The sequence below is a fragment of the Nelusetta ayraudi genome, unplaced genomic scaffold (assembly GCF_046127955.1).
Source record: "Nelusetta ayraudi isolate G7.1 ecotype Tasmania unplaced genomic scaffold, CSIRO-AGI_Nayr_v1 ptg000072l, whole genome shotgun sequence".
Lineage (NCBI taxonomy): Eukaryota > Metazoa > Chordata > Actinopteri > Tetraodontiformes > Monacanthidae > Nelusetta > Nelusetta ayraudi.
This window is the reverse complement of record NW_027466122.1, coordinates 288,247-305,076: the sequence shown is the minus strand read 5'-3', so window position 1 is coordinate 305,076 and position 16,830 is coordinate 288,247. Positions and strand designations below refer to the sequence as shown.

The following is a 16,830-nucleotide window of genomic DNA, read 5'->3' as shown; positions in this document are numbered from 1 at the left end:
TTGCCTGCGCAGAATGTGGGTCCGTCCGTGGCGTGCGTGTGCGCTGGGGGGCATGTGTGTACGAGCGGGTGTGTGTGACGATGTCCTTCAGTGTTAGCAGCGCCGCGACCCCTCGGCTGTCTGTCTGTCTGACCAGCTCGGTGGTGGTGGCACACTTCCCTCCGCTGCCTGCCAGTCAGCCGAGTGTCGAGGAAAGCGCCGCGGACGGTCGCCCCCCTTTAGTCTTGCCCACCCCACCCCAACGTGAACCACTTACAGTCAATGGTGTCCACGCGCGCGCGCGCGCGCGCGTGAATGTGTGTGGCCACCGCAAGAACAGCTCCTCGCCCGCACCCACCTTCCATCACGCACACCGACTGTCGACTGCACACATCCCCATTACAACCACAACACGCGCTCACACTCACACCCCCCACCCCCCCGACCCCACACACACACACACACACACACACACACACACACACCGCCATCCTGCTTGTGGCAGACACACGCACACACGGAGCGAAGCTGCTCTGCTAGCCTAGCAAGCTAACGTCTCCTCTCAGCAACCGCCGGTGTCGTTCGCCTATTTAGAACCCCCTCCTCCTCCCTCACACACACACACACGTTTATTATTTTATTCGCCTTGCTGTTATGTGCAGACGTGCTTGTCGTCGGGAGTAAAAGGATTCATCTTGCATCCCCCCCTGCTCCGGCTGACCGGGAAGCCGCCATGGAATGCCGTGTTCTCTCCATACAGAGCCACGTAGTCCGGGGATACGTGGGCAACAAGAGCGCCTCTTTCCCGTTACAGGTAAATACGAACCGCCGTGCATCCATTCTCGGACACCGCCTGTGACCAGACATCAGTTCAGCGTTAACGACCCTGTCTGACACGCGCGCCTCTGCTCTGCCCTGAGAAAGAAGCCGAGCGCGGTGCTCCGTAGCCTCATCGCCTCCGAACTAAATCAGCATTTTTGCCCCTTTTCTGTTGAAATGGAATGCATTTCTTTAAAAAGTTGGTGCCACCTTGCCCCACGTAAATCGGTGAGCCGTCGTAGCCGTTATTGTGCGGGCTGACACTGTAGGTAGGGGGCGGTGATTCGAATTTCCTCTATTGCTATTTTCGTCTCAAATGGCTTTTATGGATTTCGATTTTTTTTTTTTTTTTTGTGGATCTCGCTGCGAAATTATACCAGCGCTGTCAAGCCGAGCAAGAGACGACATGTGTTGTGAAAATGTGTGTCTACCACCGGAAAGAATCCCCCTGTTTTTACCTGACTGTTAAAGGTGCACATGTTGTTGTTTTTTTTTAAGGCGCATTGTATCAAGGATGATGCTTTACCGACTGTCAGTGACGCGTTTATTCTGTGTGTCAGGGTTTCAGCCGAATGAAGGCACCTGTCATTGGGAAGGTGCCCTATGATAGAGCGAGACGATAGATGTCGCTGTTTTCATTCGCCAAGAATAGAAATGTTAAGTCGTGCAGCACCGTCCGATAAAATTGTCTAAGTTAACCTTTCTGTTGTTGTTGGTCTTTACCCACGAGTTCACTGGTGCTTGTCGAATGAGTGGTCGAGATGAAAGCTACTCCACTATTTTCACTTGTCACTTCCTGCTGACACCAGCCACAGGGTTTTTTTTTTTTTTTTTTTTTTTGAAAATCCTCGCTAATGATTACGTCAGGAGATACAGGGAATGATCTACCCGCGGACAACTAGTTAACCAGTCACCACAGTGGTTGCCTGAGGTCAGGCAAGGCGGACAGCCGGAACGGACACAATGTATATGTTGTTGGAGCATCGGTTTGGACAAATCCTGCATGGAGTGATGAGAACCCGCAAGTCACTACTGCAAAAACGGACAAACAATCAATAAAGCTATTTGCAGTTTTTATTTAGTTTTTGTGGCGAGCTGCAACAAACTGGGGCAAAAGCTGTCAGCGGTGTTGGATCACTTAGCTGCGTTTGAGTGCTTGCGGAAGTTGTTTACTTTGTGTTATTGACAGTAATTGCCCGGGACCTTGTATTGCAGTTTTCATGCATCCTCTACTCTTAACACAGTACTCGTACACAACTTATTTAAAGGCCATGTATTAGACTCACAACAGAATATGTGCCATTTTCAGGGACGTTATTGACGTGCTAGGGAGTCACTTCAACCCCAACAAATTCAAGATGGACCTTATTAAATTTGCATGCAGTCATGCTTCAACTCTCCCATCTAATCATGGGACTAAATTACAAATACCAAATTACCATTTTAAATCCCAATGACATATGCAATACGAAAGAACCCTGTCATTTGGCCACACATCTCTGGACACATCTGTTCCAGGTTCCTCACAATGGTATGACGCCTGAACCTTAGCCCATATGTTATGTCTTCACCATTCGTTGATGAACAACCCTGGTAATGTGCATCGTACTAGGCAACATTTGACAGAGTTTTTGAAATTATTGGAGGGAATGACGTGTTGGCCTGTATGATGTGTATGAGCACAGGGAGGATCTGACAGTGAGCTGTGAAACACATTAAGGGCAAAGAAGGCTTGGGCTCAACACATGTCATGTTCTGTTGCTCTCTAATGGGCCCTGGAGACTGGAGCTAAATCATTACCTTCGTTAACGGCTGTTTTAACGCTTGTACCCAAAGACACAGTCAACTGGGCACTTTGCAAGAATAAATGACCACAGCAAGGCGGGAGAAAGAGAGAGGGAAGCAAAGCTGTTGATTTGTCGTTAAGTGAAGGGACACTGAGGTTATTCTCTCCTCCTGGCCGTGAGAGCGATTATCATTTTCCTTTATGAAGTCCAACACTGACGGCGGTGTGATAGCGGCGAGTGCTTTGGGTCCTTAATTGCCACCATGCTGATGCTGGTGATTGTTATTGTTTCATGTCTTCCAGCAGCAGCAGCAGCAGCAGCAGCACTGTGTAGTGATGCTGAGGCTCATCCGGCACACAGTCCATGTCCCATCATCCTGAAAGACCATCACTTGTAGTCAGAAGTGCAGAGTCTATTTTTAGCCAACTGCGCCCAGGGATGTGTTTTGCGGTTATCCTAATGGCTGCTGGGCTTTGATGCATGGCACCAGGATTCAACACATCCATTCATGTTCAACGACCACGGCTGATTGAGCCTGTTTGTACCAGATAATGTTTACTGGTACCACTCAATGAAGCTTGCGCCGGGCACGGGTAGCATTCCCAGTGTATTGCGTTAAAATGAGGTCTTGGAATGTAACCTTGAAGCCTGATTTCAACATTCTTCACAAATGTCTATAATTCTGCACATCCTTATTTTTGATCTGGGGCTCTTGCAGAGCTTCTTACTTTTTTTTTTTTTAATGTCCCCTCTTAACTCAAATATGCACCAAACAGTTTAGAAATGCATTAATTTATTGACAGCCAAGGAATGAGCTGCTCAAAGCAGTGATTCAGGGCTTGGTGGAGATAAGGAATGAGATTATGACGGTGATGATGTCAGCATGCGTGGAGGGCATCCCTCTCTTTCCCTCTCCCTCGCCCTGTGCTGACAGAAAAAGGAAATAGAAAAAAAAGAAAAAAAAAACAGGCCGCAGACAGTAATATGACGAAGCAGGGCTCTGATTGGCTGCCGCAGGATTCCAACTGGTGACATCACTTAAGATGGAGACAGGCTGCCTGCACTTTAAACTAGAAAGACTCTGTGTTCTCATGGAAACAGACACTGAGATGAATGTTGTCTTCCGCCACAACTGACTGGAACAACATCCTTTTTTAAAAAATGTTAAGGTGAACTGAATTTCCCCTCCACCTGAAAGGTTATTTATGTATGTATAGTCAGTCTGACTTGATGTAGCTGTCTCACAGGGCATTCATTTTAAATGTGCTTTACAGGAAGACTAATCTTCCTGGATGGCCAACAGCTTATAACATCAGAAAAAGCTGACAGGTGAATTTTTTTTAGGAAACAGTTTTAGACTCTGAGCGGTGTTCACTTCATAATTCTTGAACAGGTTGTTTCACCCTCTGCCCCTGGTTTTGCATTTTAATCAACGGGGAACAACTTCACAGTCCTTCACAGACACTGCCTTATAACCTGTAAATCAGCAAGATTCTTAGATCTTTCTTAGATTGCATACAAGCGCCTGCAACATCTCTAAGTGGAGACTCTTCAGCAGGGAATAACATGCATTTAATTCAAATTAACAGTTGAACAGATTGTAATTATAACCGTATATGGAATTAGTACAGACGTACACCTGATGCTGTATTCAGTCTGCGGTGCTTGAGAGTGAAACCCCTAATCTGTCAATTTGGAATGCACAAAAGTGTTTTCTGAGACAGGACTAAATGCGCCTTCTGGGTAATTTTCCCTAATAACCTCTCCTCCTTCACTCAGAGTTCCTTTCCATCAGCAGCATTGTAAACAACCTATCTGTGTCACTGACGTAAAGGCTTCTGAGTAGCACAAGGACAGATGTGACCTGAATATAACATGTTTCCGGGCACATGTACGCCATGGATACGCCAGTGTAAAAGCACAAAGACACGTGATTTCTCTCTTATATGAAACATGATGGGAGTGTGCAGGTTGATCCCGTCTCGCTGTCGTCGCACCCCCCCCAAAAAACATTCTGGAACCTTCTAGAAATGTGCAATGACAAACACACACACACACACACACACACACACACACACACACACACACACGAGGTCATCTCTGCCGTTCAGCCGTCTTCGGCCTCTGTGGGCAGACGGCTGTGTTGAAAGTAGCAGCTAATTGAAGACAACAAAGAGCCCATTCACTCGGCCAGCTTTCACCTCGGCCCAATTAAATAAAGTCATTTAGATAACAAGTGAGTGTGCACGTGGACGAGTCATGTGTTTCGTTTCCCCCCCCCCCCCCTCCTGCTTCTCTTCTTGTTTTATTTTGCGGTAACTAAAAGTAGAGTGTGTTAAGATGCTTGGAGAGCAGGGGGAGGATGTATAGATGTGTTTAATGTGCAATTATGAGGCAAAGTCATCCAATAGAAATGTGAACTGTCTGTTGTCAAGCGGTTAATCTCAGCGAGTCAGTGATGGAGACCAAGAGATAAGAGCAGAATAAATGTTTGGTAAACTACAGATTCTTCATATCAACTGTCCACAATTGACATGCTAACACAGGCATGGGCAAACTACGGCTCGAGGGCCATATGCGGCCCATTAAGCTTTTTAATCTGGCCCGCCCAACTTGAAGAAGTCCTATTAATAGTAAGTAAGTCATAAAATAGCTGTATTTCATCCATTTTTCAGTGTTTTCAGAGTCGTTTTAATCAAGAGCTAAATACCGTGGGGCTTCAAAGACTCTGATTTGGTTGTAGCTTTGCTTTTGTTCATTTTCAATTGACATTAAAGCACATGGTTTCTACATATCCAATGATATTTTTATTTATCTTCTGAGGTGGGTCACCAAAACCCTCCGTCCATCTGCTGCTGCTCCAGCCCCCCAGAGCCCATTGTGGCCCACCAGTCAAAAAGATTGCCCACCCCTGTGCTAACATGTTTGTCTTTACTCTAAATATATGTAAATAATCACAGTATTTACAATTGTGTTTTAGTGTCCAGTGGTCTGTCTTATGTTCTTGTTGCATTTCATATGATTACTCGCTGCTAAATCAGTTGGATTTGTTGAATAATTCCGCAACTCTTTCCCGCCTCTGTCTTCTGCCAGGTTCTGGGCTTTGAGGTGGACTCCATCAACTCGGTGCAGTTCTCCAATCACACCGGTGAGATTTCGAGGTTCATCTCGTCTGACGCTGGCGTGTTTGTGTAATTTTGACTGCAGTGCATGTGTGGGTGTGTGTGAGTCAGATGCCTCGGTGTCGTGATGCTGGTGTTCCAGAGAGGTTTGTCACCCAGGCGAGTGCGACTGTGCCGTGAGTCAGTCTTCTAGGGGGGGTTCAGTGACTTCACTGGCTGTCACCAGAGCAGCTTTCCAACTCCAATCACTGTTTACAGCCAGACACACTCAGGGTCCGTCTCAGGCATTAGATTAGATTAGATTAGATTAGATTAGATTAGATTAGATTAGATTGAACTTTATTGATCCCAATTTGGGAAACTACACTGTTGCAGCAGTCAAAAACAATACAAAAAGTTAAAATAGCAGGATAAAAATAAACTATACAGTAGTTACAGTTAAAAAGTAGTTAAAATACACATTAGTTACAAGATATCGATGTACAACAGACCAGGGGCAGATGTGCAAAGACAGTCAAAGATGTGCAGAGGCAGGGATATAAGCGGGCTTTATAAACCATTTTTGCTTTATTTTCCCGTTGAGTCCAGTTAAAAAGTCCAGAATGCTGTCTGTCACAGAGGGGGGGGGGAGTCGTACAAGGTGATGGCTCTCGGAAGGAAGGAAGGATCTTCTGAAGCAATCCTTCAGACAACGCAGCTGCCTCAGTCTTTTGGAGAAGACGCTCCGCTGTCGGTCTAGAGTGTGGTCCTGGTTGTCCATGATGGACAGAAGCTTGTTCAACTGGTTCATTCTTGGCTATATAAAAGATAGGTGGAAAATACCCATCAATATTCATCAGTGTTTTGGTGTCTTCCTTCTATTTCTTCTTCCGGGGTTCTTCTGGACGCCTTGCAGAAACTGCTTCCTGGTCTGCAGACAAGGAAACTGACTTCATGGAAGACAGAGGTCGACTGACAGCATGTTAAGTTGTTGCCTTGTAAAGATGGACCGAGCAAGATTTCAGGATTGAAATCCCATCGACCCAGGCGCTCGAGCGCCGTGAAGAAGCAGCGATACAAAGGCAATTCAGCTTCTGTGAAGGAGAGCGGGGAGCATCAACTATGATTCTGTAACTTGTTTTTGCGCATATTTTAATGCGGTAATCAGGTTTTTAGAGAGATTTGGACTTAAGCGCTCAGCCCGCCGCTGTTTGGCTCAGAGGGCTCGTCTGAGGCGACACTCGGTGTCACGTTCGCTTGAAACGTTTGGGCTCATTTTTCAGTTCCGAGTGAGTAATCTTCACCGTCTCTCCTCCCTCCTCTGCTGTAAGATGGTGTCGGCTAACGACTGAATGAGCGTAATACAAACAAACACTTGTGCACAGCTGTTGCTGCGGCTGCCGTGTTGCTTCATGCCGGACACAGAGGACAGTTTGGCCCAGGAACGTTTACAGGAATGTGGCTTTCATGAAAGTAATTTTCCCATCTATTAGTTTTGTCTCGTCGCATGACTAAACTTTGAGCCATTTTTTTCACAAATCATTACAGCGTTTCCGACATGGACCTGCGACACGAGCGCTGTTGCCTTACATGTTTGCTGGAGTGAAGCGCGTGTGTGTATGTGGCGCCAAAGTGAACTATAATAGCCTGTCGTTCCTGTTTGCCTCAGCACGGCCTTCCAAGAGGTCATCATAAATTGCATTTCTCCAGTTTCAGTCTCAGAAACAATTAGCCAAACGTCAGATTATTAATCCAATCAAAGGAACCTTGTGAGACGAGGATGCTGTCAGGAATAACAAACGGCTCCTGCAGAAGGGTAAAACTTAGCAAGTTTAATCAGATTTTGTTGATTAGAGCCGAGCGTTTTGCCATTTCTTCCGGGGTTTGAATGTAATTTGCCGTGACAGATTGATGAAGCCGCCTCGTGCGTCTGAGATGGGGAGGCGAGGGGACGGAGAAGGTGAATGGAGAGAAGGAGGGACGGGAAGTTTTTTTGTTGTTTTTTTTAATTATTTTTTTTTGTCCGAACCGGAGAAGAAGACGGCGAGGGATGAAGAGGAAGAGGGCGGAGGCAGCGGAGGGAGAGAGAGAGACGGCACGCAGCAGCACAGCGGGAGGAGGAGAAGGAGCAAGAGGGAGGAGGGAGAACGGGGGAAGGAGGGGGAGGAGGTAGAGGAGGAGGAGGAGGAGGAGCAGGAGAAGGAGGGGGAGGAGTGTAAAATTGCGACAGCGGCGAATGATGACGACAGAAGCAGCTCTTATCTCAAGGCCCGCCCCACTTCCCTCACACACACGTGTGCGCACACACACACACACACACACACACACACACACACACACACACGCACACACACGCACGGGGGCCTCCGACTGCGCATCTCTCTCCTCCTCAGCCCCCTTGGCTTTCTCTGGGCTTGTTGCCTGGCAACCAGAACCTCCAGCACGTGACCCGGCTGTGACTCACCTGGAAATGCGACATCATCGGCCCCACTGCGCACGTCAGACATGCACTGGCACCCCCCCCCTCACATTGGCATGGCCGTCACATACATGTGCATCTGCACCCATCTACCTTTACACACACACGCACACACACACACACACAAACCCAGGAAACAGAAGGTGTGTTTGTGAGGAGAGGTGTCTGTGTCTGCATCCTTTCTGTTCCTCAGTGACCAGACAGTGTGTGTGTGTGTGTGTGTGTGTGTGTGTGTGTGTGTGTGTGTGTGTGTGTGTGTGTGTGTGTGTGTGTGTGTGTGTGTGTGTGTGTGTGTGCGTTATTGTGTGACCTAAAGTGAAAAGAAGCCCCTGAACGCTCCTCCGCTGTCTGCAGGTTACTCCCACTGGAAAGGCCAGGTGCTGACGGCCGACGAGCTCCACGTCCTCTACGAGGGGATCAAGCTGAACAACGTACATCAGTACGACTACGTGCTGACAGGTGAGCCACAGTTAGGTTCAAGTGCACACAACGGCCTGTAGTTGGACAGAAAACTCCCCAACGCTCGTGTACAGCAGGTTCAAAGCGGTAGTTTGCAGCATAAACACAATTTCCCATCGACGGTAAATCACACAAATGCATTTGGAACAAAAGAAAGCCAGTATTAAGATTCCTTAGGGAATTATTATTGAAAAAGCCGTGTTGTCACGATGTAGCTGCATTGTGTTAACGTGTGTGTGTACGTGTGTGTGCGTGTGTTGTCTTCAGGATATACGAGAGACACGTCCTTCCTGGAGATGGTGGTTGACATCGTGCAGGAGCTGAAGCGAGCCAACCCCAACCTCGTCTACGGTGAGTAACTGCAGGGTTGGCCCACTCAGACGAATGCAGTTTGGAGGCAGAACAGCCAGAACCTGTGCGATCCATTATTATTTGACCTATTTGTAAATTGCACACAACAACCACCACCAACTAGTAAATCTTGTCCCTCGGTGCAGTTGGGTGTCGGGTGGGCAGCGTGTGTTGTGTTTATCCAGGTGTTTTGGATTGTAGCAGCTGCCTGATGTTTCCCAGGGAGTGGGGTGATGTAAGCAGACGGTGGGGGGGGGGGCGGTGGGGGGGGAAAGAAAGAGGCTGCACAGTTTTGTAACATTCATCTCTGAGTTGTCCCGCTCCGCAATACGAGTAATTTAATTGTGAGGCGTCGAGTTCAGCTCACGATTAAACGCGATTACGCGGGACAATAAAAACAAAATCCCCTAACGGGATGGAGCCGACGGCCCCTCTTTGTTCTCGGTGTCCAACCCTCCAGATGCTTTTCTCTGCAAGTGCAGCCCAGAGCACTTTTTCTCACGTCACGTGCTGGAAATCAGTTTCACTCAGAGATCGCGGCTGCTGCGGCAGCAGACGCAGCCTCTGTGGACCTGCTGCCCCGGCTCAGGAACACTTAGCACCGCAGGACCTGATGCAAAATGTCACTTCATGTGCTGCGGCTGTGGACAGAGCGTGTTGCGTTTGCAAACGTAACAGTGAGTCTGTGACGTAGCCTCTGCTCCGCTCCGCTCTGCTCTGCGACATGGCCACAGATGTTCTCATGTCTGTGATGGTGCATAAGTTGGCAGCACGACGATGAAAGGAGGTGGATTTCTTATCTTCCATTTCTGGATGAATGAGGAGGTTCTGTTCATGTTGCCTTGGCGTACTGTTTTTATTTGTGTACAGCAACGACGCAACGCACACATGACCTTTAGTTGGGCTGCAGCCTCGGGATAATGTGTACGTTTGCAACGACGGCGCTGAAATCTGACGGCTTCATCTCCAAATCCCCTTTCATGCCTCTGCAGCGGCGCGGTCATGTGACTGCTGCAGCTAGACGGCTCTGACTGACTGTGTGTGTGTGTGTGTGTGTGTGTGTGTGTGTGTGTGTGTGTGTGTGTGTGTGTGTGTGTGTGTGTGTGTGATTTCAGTGTGTGACCCCGTCCTCGGCGATCATGGATCCATGGTGAGTTTAGTGTCAGTTTTATACTGTGTGTGTGTGTATCTGTGTGTCTGTGTGCATGTGTGCAGTTGTTGCACCGTCAGTGTTGAGACTGACTGAGATGTGTGTGGGAGGGTTTCACTTTCAGTCCCTGCATGTTTCTTCACTGCATACATGTGTGTGTGTGTGTGTGTGTGTGTGTGTGTGTGTGTGTGTGTGTGTGTGTGTGTGTGTGTGTGTGTGTGTGTGTGTGTGTGTGTGTGTGTGAGTGAGTGAGTGAGTGTGTGCACGTGTGTGTGTGTGTTCACACGTGTGTGCATGCGCACTCTGGGGTTGTGTTTCAAAGCTTGTTTTTTTTCGGTGACGAATGGATTATTGTGATCTGACAGAAACTGTACACTGTGATTCAGTGTGTGTGTGTGTGTGTGTGTGTGTGTGTGTGTGTGTGTGTGTGTGTGTGTGTGTGTGTGTGTGTGTGTGTGTGTGTGTCTGTCTGTGTCTATTTATTGTATTGTTTGGATGTTCTTTTTCGAGGATTATGATCCTCTTGTGTCGTATAAAATGAAGATGGGTTGCGAGAGGATCGGTGTTAACAGGCCCCTCTCGTTTGACGTGCGCGTCCTTTTAATTCATTGGTGTGTGTGTGTGTGTGTTTTGCGTTGCGTGCCTCTGACCTGCTCGTTGTCAATCCGCAGTACGTTCCTCAGAATCTGTATCCCGTCTACAAGAACAAAGTGGTCCCTGTTGCTGACATCATCACCCCCAACCAGTTTGAGGCCGAGTGAGTAGTTAAAAGTTTGATATAAATCAATGTTGCTGTATTCGGCTTGCGCTCCCAACACCTCTGTGAGGAGTTTCAACCTGTGTCTCGTAGCAAAGTGCTGCTAAACACTGTGTTTGCGTAACGCCACTCCGTGTCGTTATCTAACACACTCGGTGAATTTCCAGCTCCAGAAGTGCAGAAAGCCACACGAGTGGGCCTATTTTTTTTTTTTTTTTCAAATGTTTCATATCTTGCGCTACATTTGCTGCAACTGCAAAATGACTTGGATTAAAATCTCATCAGATTTTCTTCACTGTATATTTGCCAGCGGCTCCACCTAGTGGAGCCTCAGTGCATCTGCAGAGTGATGTGTGTCGCTCAACCTTCTCTCTCTCTCTCTCTCTCTCTCTCTCTCTGTCTCTCTCTCCCTCTCTCTCCCTCTCTCTCTCTCTCTGTCTCTCTCTGTCTCTCTCTGTCTCTCTCGCCCTCTCTCTCTCTCTCTCTCTCTCTCTGTCTCTCTCTCCCTCTCTCTCTCTCTCTCTCCCTCTCTCTCCCTCTCTCTCTCTCTGTCTCTGTCTCTCTCTCTCTCTCTGTCTCTCTCGCCCTCTCTCTCTCTCCCTCTCTCTCCCTCTTTCTCTCTCTGTCTCTGTCTCTCTCTCTCTCTGTCTCTCTCTCTCTCTCTCTCTCTCTCTCTCTCTCTGTCTCTGTCTCTCTCTCTCTCTCTCTCTCTCTCTCTCTCTCTCTGTCTCTGTCTCTCTCTCTCTCTCTCTCTCTCTCTCTCTCTCTCCCTGTCTCTCTCTCTTTCTCTTCCTGTGCTTCAGGTTATTGACAGGCAAGAACATCAGCACAGAGAAAGACGCCATCGAGGTAACAACAACAGCTGCTGCGTCGCCATTCGAGTTGCGTCACATTTTTTTGTTTTGTTCCACTTTCCCTCGCCGCTGATGCTAACCAGCTGTTTTTCCCACTGGCGGCCTGCAGGTGATGGACCTGCTCCATGCCATGGGCCCGGACACGGTGGTCATCACCTCCTCTGACCTGCCCTCCAGACTGGGCGACCGCTTCCTGGTGTCGCTGGGCAGCCAGCGCCACGGTAAACCACCCGCAAATAATCAGTCTGCGAATTCCTTTGTGCCGCTCGCTGTTTGTTTTCCGTCGTCGGCCCAGGCTGACCTCCTCCTCCTCCTCCCCCTCCCACCCCCCCTCCTCCTCCTCCGCCCCGCCTTTTGCTTTTCTCTCGTGATCAGTGCGTCCCGACGGCAGCAGGACAACACAGAGAGTCCGAATAGAAGTTCCCAAAGTGGACGCCGTCTTCGTGGGAACTGGAGATTTGTTTGCTGCGATGCTGCTGGCGTGGACACACCACTACCCCAACGATCTCAAGGTAAAAAATAGAATAAAAAAAATAAAATTCTAATTATCACATAGCACCACTTTTGTCAGTGATAATGCTCATGTATATCTGAATTAGGAGTGGATGATTATTAAATCTGCACTTTATGTGGTTCATAGATTGTAAGAGCAGCTTTAAAAATTGTTATTTATAAGTAATCTATAATAGCAGTCGTAAACACACACACACACACACACACACGTTTATGCCAAGTAATTCAAAGAAAGGATTGGAAAATATTAATGAAGGCATAAAATGTGAACCTGTGTCTCTCTCTGTCTCCCAGACGGCCTGTGAGAAGACGTTTTCGGTGATGCACCACGTTATCCAGAGGACCATCTCATATGCCCACGGTAAACACTTTGGAAAAAATAAATACATCAAAGAACAATGAAGGAATAATTCATGTGTTTTTCAACGCGCCGTCCCTCTCACCCCCAGAGCTAGCAGGTCCCGGCCGGAGGCCCAGCCCCCCCCAGCTGGAGCTCCGGATGGTTCAGAGTAAAGCCGACATCGAGGACCCGGCCATAGTAACGGAGGCCACCGTCATATCCTAACACCACTGACCCCATGAGACTCATGACTAACACATACCGACGCCTCCTCACCCATCGGTCTCCTGTATCTTGGTAAATATCTCATCACTGTAAAACCTTGACTCGTCATCTCTGAAAAAACAGCAACGCCTCATCGTCCAGACTCTTGAAAACACTCCTGTAGTATCGTAGCCCCCCCGTTAGTCGACCTGACCCCCAGCCTTTGACTCTCTCCTCCCCCCCTCCCAAGTCCTCGGTGTCTTATGTCCCTGAACCTGTAACTCCGACAACCTGTGAACCCTGTCTGGCTACCGGAGCCGTGGACGGACAGACGGCTGACTGGAACACTGACGAGGCTGTGAGAGAAGTCGCATCGGAAACGCAGACGTAGAAACAATATGACAGGACTTGGATTTAATGCAGAGGGGTGTCACTGTCCTTCTGTTATACACATTAAGAGCAATGCTGAAATTCCAGTCTGAAGTCATTGTGTAGTGTCAGAATGTATGCTTTTCTTAACACCAGGAGAGGAAACGCACTCGTTTGTCCTCGTTTTGCAGCGATCTTCCAGCGATTTGTTTTTGCCAATGATGCTTTTGCATCGTTTTTTTTTTTATTCGTTACAAGTATCAAATAATGTTATGGGGGATAAAAAAAAAAGAAAAAAAAGTGATAGCCGGGAATGAGTCATAACCGGCTATTAACTGACAAAGTGCTGCGACGTGCTCGGGATAATTCCACTCACTGGTGGCTCTTTAAAGTCTCTCCTCCAGCTCCTCGCTGATTACTTCCAGTCACCGAGCACTGTGCCGTCGATGGCTCTGCTAACCGCCGTCTCTGCCCCCCACCCCCCCACCCCTGCCTCCAGCCATTCACCCATCCCGTCTAACAGCAGTGATGTAATGGTGACCAAGTCTAAAAACCCCTGACACCCTGGAAAATATTACAAAGGAGAAAAAAAAAAAAAAAAGTCAAACAAAAAAAAACAACGCACAATGTATAGTTGATGTATAGATGTTGTACTATAGCTGTATTGGACCATCTGTATGATATCTCTGATCTGTCTCTTGGACCATTGTGTTGATGCTACTGTACTATAGACCACACGCACTACAATATCACCACACACCTGTCCAGACCGCTGGGCTGCTTCTGGCTCCGCAGGAGGCTCCACACACTCCCCACGCCTCCGTCTTCTCCATTTAAAACAAAAGGAAACGACCGCTGACTGTGGTCGGCCCGCGGCCAGTCATGCTGCAACAATAAGAAAAAGGGGGCGTCCTTGGAGCCAGAACCAGCCCACGACAGCTTTGGCCCAGAACCCTGTGTCTGAGAGCTGTTCCACTGAGATCCCAGAAGCCTCCGGAAGGTGTGAAGTGAAGTGAAGTGAAGTGAGGGGCCGGCCGCTACGGCGGGACAATCCATCCCCTCACATCCAACGACCAGCTCCGCAAACTTTTCGGCGTAGGTACTTGAGCAGAATAGCCGACTGCCACGTCTAAACGGACCAATGGGATTTGTTACCACTAGAGCCGCAGCTTCCTGCTGGTGCGAGCGCACCAAGCCATGTTGCTACACGGCAACTTTAGCAACAAAACAATGAAATGTGGTCCAGTTGTGATGACACTGCCGCTACCGGAGCAGCCGAGCTGATCTCCAGGAAGAAGGAAGAAGAAGCTCACTGGCTCCTTCCTCTTTATTCATAGAGCAAGAAAACACTGTCTGTTTGACGTTGGCACGATGTATGAGCTGCATTTTAAAGTTTAAAGTCGCCTCTTTAGATAAAATACATTTTTGCCGTGGTAAAAAAGACAAAATCTCTCCTGCAGATAACTACAGTGCCAGCTGACTAACTGGAATAAATTAGCTCGCCGTGATGATTTTCTGTTGATGTCGTCGTCGTTGTCACAGCAGAGTGTGGTAGATGCACTGTTGGCCGTTGGCTGTTTCCTAAAAAACTGATCGAGTTGGCATGTGCCTTAGCCCGCTGAGCTAGCAGGGCACCACACCAGATGAAATTTCACCCCTTATGAATAAAAACCAAAAAAAAAAAAGGTTTTTGTCCACACTCTCTCCTCCCCTCCCCTCCCCTCCCTCCGCTCGTCTCTGCCTGGTTTGAATGTGAAGCGTTCGAATGAACTGAGGCTTTCAAAGAAAGGACAAAAAGAAAAAGTCAAACTACAATCCAGATGAGGTCAGTGTCAAACAGGAGCTGGATGTGGGGTTCTGGGCAGGCCAGTGTAATTCTGTACTGCTGTTGTTTCTCTATGGACTGTACTGTGATACTGCCTTAGGAACTTTACATCATGAACACCACCGTACTGCTCACCGAGGGGGGAGGGAGGGAGGGAGGAAACTGGAAAGTCTTAAAAGAAGGTCTAACAATTTTAAATGTTACGCCTAAAGTGTGAGCGAAATTGAATATGTGTCGTTTTTTTTTTTTTTTTTTGTTCTTTCGGCTCCAAGTGATGATTTTATTTGTTGATCTGTGTGTCTGTTATCAATAAGGAGACAGTGATCTAATGTTGAAAATATGCTTTGAGGAAAACAAGCAAATCTTACCGTTGATGAGGCAGAGACTGTTTTTTTTTTTTTTTTTTAATTTCCTTCAGTTTTATCGGACGTCTGACTATAACATCCTGGTTTGTTTTTTTTCTGGTTGTTGTGTGGCTGTTGGCGCTGATTGTCATATCGGTATCAGGCTGCTCTGTCTGTTCACACTCGGCCAACCGGCCGAGCTCTGTCACAATCAACACGAGCTCGGCCCGATTCCTCCGCTCCCTGCTCACACATCACTCAGCAGCGCCGCCTCGCTCTGTGTTCATCTGTCTCCTGTGTGTGTGTGTGTGTGTGTGTGTGTGTGTGTGTGTGTGTGTGTGTGTGTGTGTGTGTGTGTGTGTGTGTGTGTGTGTGTGTGTGTGTGAGAGAGAGTGAGTGAGAGAGACTGTGTGTACTCGTGTGCCCATTACGATCACAGGGTCTTGTGTGGACGTGTGTGCCGAGAGGGGTAATAAATCCCTGCCGGGTGAACGATGAGGGGATGAGGGTCCAAAAAAAAAAAGAAAGAAAGAAAGAAAGAAAAGAAGTCAAAGGAGACGCGGCACGTTCAAGAGGACAATCATTGTGTGGTGTTACAAAGTGTTTGACGCAGGTTGGTGTTTTCAGAAAAGGGTTCAGGAGGAGAGAACCCCTCGTGTCTCAGTGATGACCCACATCCACTCACCTGCTGAACCCTTGACCCCTTGACCCCGACCCCCCACCCTCCGCAGTGCCGCTCGTCACGTCTGTACCTCTAGTTTGACTCCTCCCCCTCTGTGTGTGTGTTAGCTGGTGGCCGTCGGCTCGCTCAAACACATCACGCGTCCAGGTTGAGCTGCACCGGCGCTCTGCCGCGTCTTCCCTCTCAGTTCCTCACCAGCTGCTTGATTCCACTTTGAGATTCACTGCTGAAAGGCTGCGTGTCTTAACACCTGAATTGATTTATTGGCATGAATGACTTCTTGCACATGAGCAAAGTAAAATAGCCCGTTGATAAAACAATATGAATATTCCTGGAAAAAAATAAAGTCCTGAAATTGTTCCAGTGTAGGTGGGAGGATTTAAGTCGCAAACAGCTGCTGCAGCCACCTGGTGGCTACTGTAATTGAACTCTGTGTCTTTTTACACGTGCGTTCGGGTTGTTGTTGATTTGAAATGAAACGACCAACCTGCTGCAGCCGCTCTGCTCCTCCTCGTCTCTACCATGTTGTGATCACCGCTGTATGTCTAGTCGACAGCCCGACTGCCCGTGTCTGCCCGTGGTGACTCCCTCCTCTCCTCATCCATACTTTCATCTTTGCCATCCTTTTTTCATGTCTCTCATTTTTATTTTTATTTTTTTCATTTTTGTTCTTGGTGGCCAAAACAAAACAAAAACGAGGAAATGTAATAATTATTGTTTGGTAACTGTTTTTAGTGCTATGTTTTGAAACGTTACAAGTATTTTCTAACATGTTACAATAAAAGATTGTAGTGTACAAATTCACATTTATAAAGTA

General features: G+C 47.9%; 1 protein-coding gene across 2 annotated transcripts; it reads left to right on the top strand.

Annotated features, from left to right (window-relative positions):
* On the top strand, nt 1–13,438 carry pdxkb (pyridoxal (pyridoxine, vitamin B6) kinase b). Of its 2 annotated transcripts, XM_076042984.1 has the most exons (12): nt 1–68; nt 642–793; nt 5,679–5,733; nt 8,520–8,624; nt 8,892–8,975; nt 10,091–10,125; nt 10,797–10,882; nt 11,686–11,731; nt 11,846–11,957; nt 12,112–12,248; nt 12,544–12,610; nt 12,699–13,438. In XM_076042984.1, the coding sequence occupies exons 1-12, from the start codon at nt 14–16 to the stop codon at nt 12,812–12,814; spliced, it is 1,050 nt and encodes a 349-aa protein (XP_075899099.1). In that variant the 5' UTR covers nt 1–13; the 3' UTR covers nt 12,815–13,438. The 2 variants fall into 2 exon arrangements, with proteins under 2 accessions (XP_075899099.1, XP_075899100.1); XM_076042985.1 differs by lacking the exon at nt 1–68 and having other exon boundaries at nt 170–793.
* The last annotated feature ends 3,392 nt before the right edge of the window (nt 13,439–16,830 follow it).

Excerpts from the sequence above, each read along its gene's own strand:
- pdxkb (XM_076042984.1), top strand. The coding sequence starts at position 14 with ATGTGGGTCCGTCCGTGGCGTGCGTGTGCGCTGGGGGGCATGTGTGTA. Across the intron at positions 794-5,678 it reads GCGCCTCTTTCCCGTTACAG|GTTCTGGGCTTTGAGGTGGA; the intron begins GTAAATACGAAC and ends GTCTTCTGCCAG. Across the intron at positions 10,126-10,796 it reads TCGGCGATCATGGATCCATG|TACGTTCCTCAGAATCTGTA; the intron begins GTGAGTTTAGTG and ends GTCAATCCGCAG.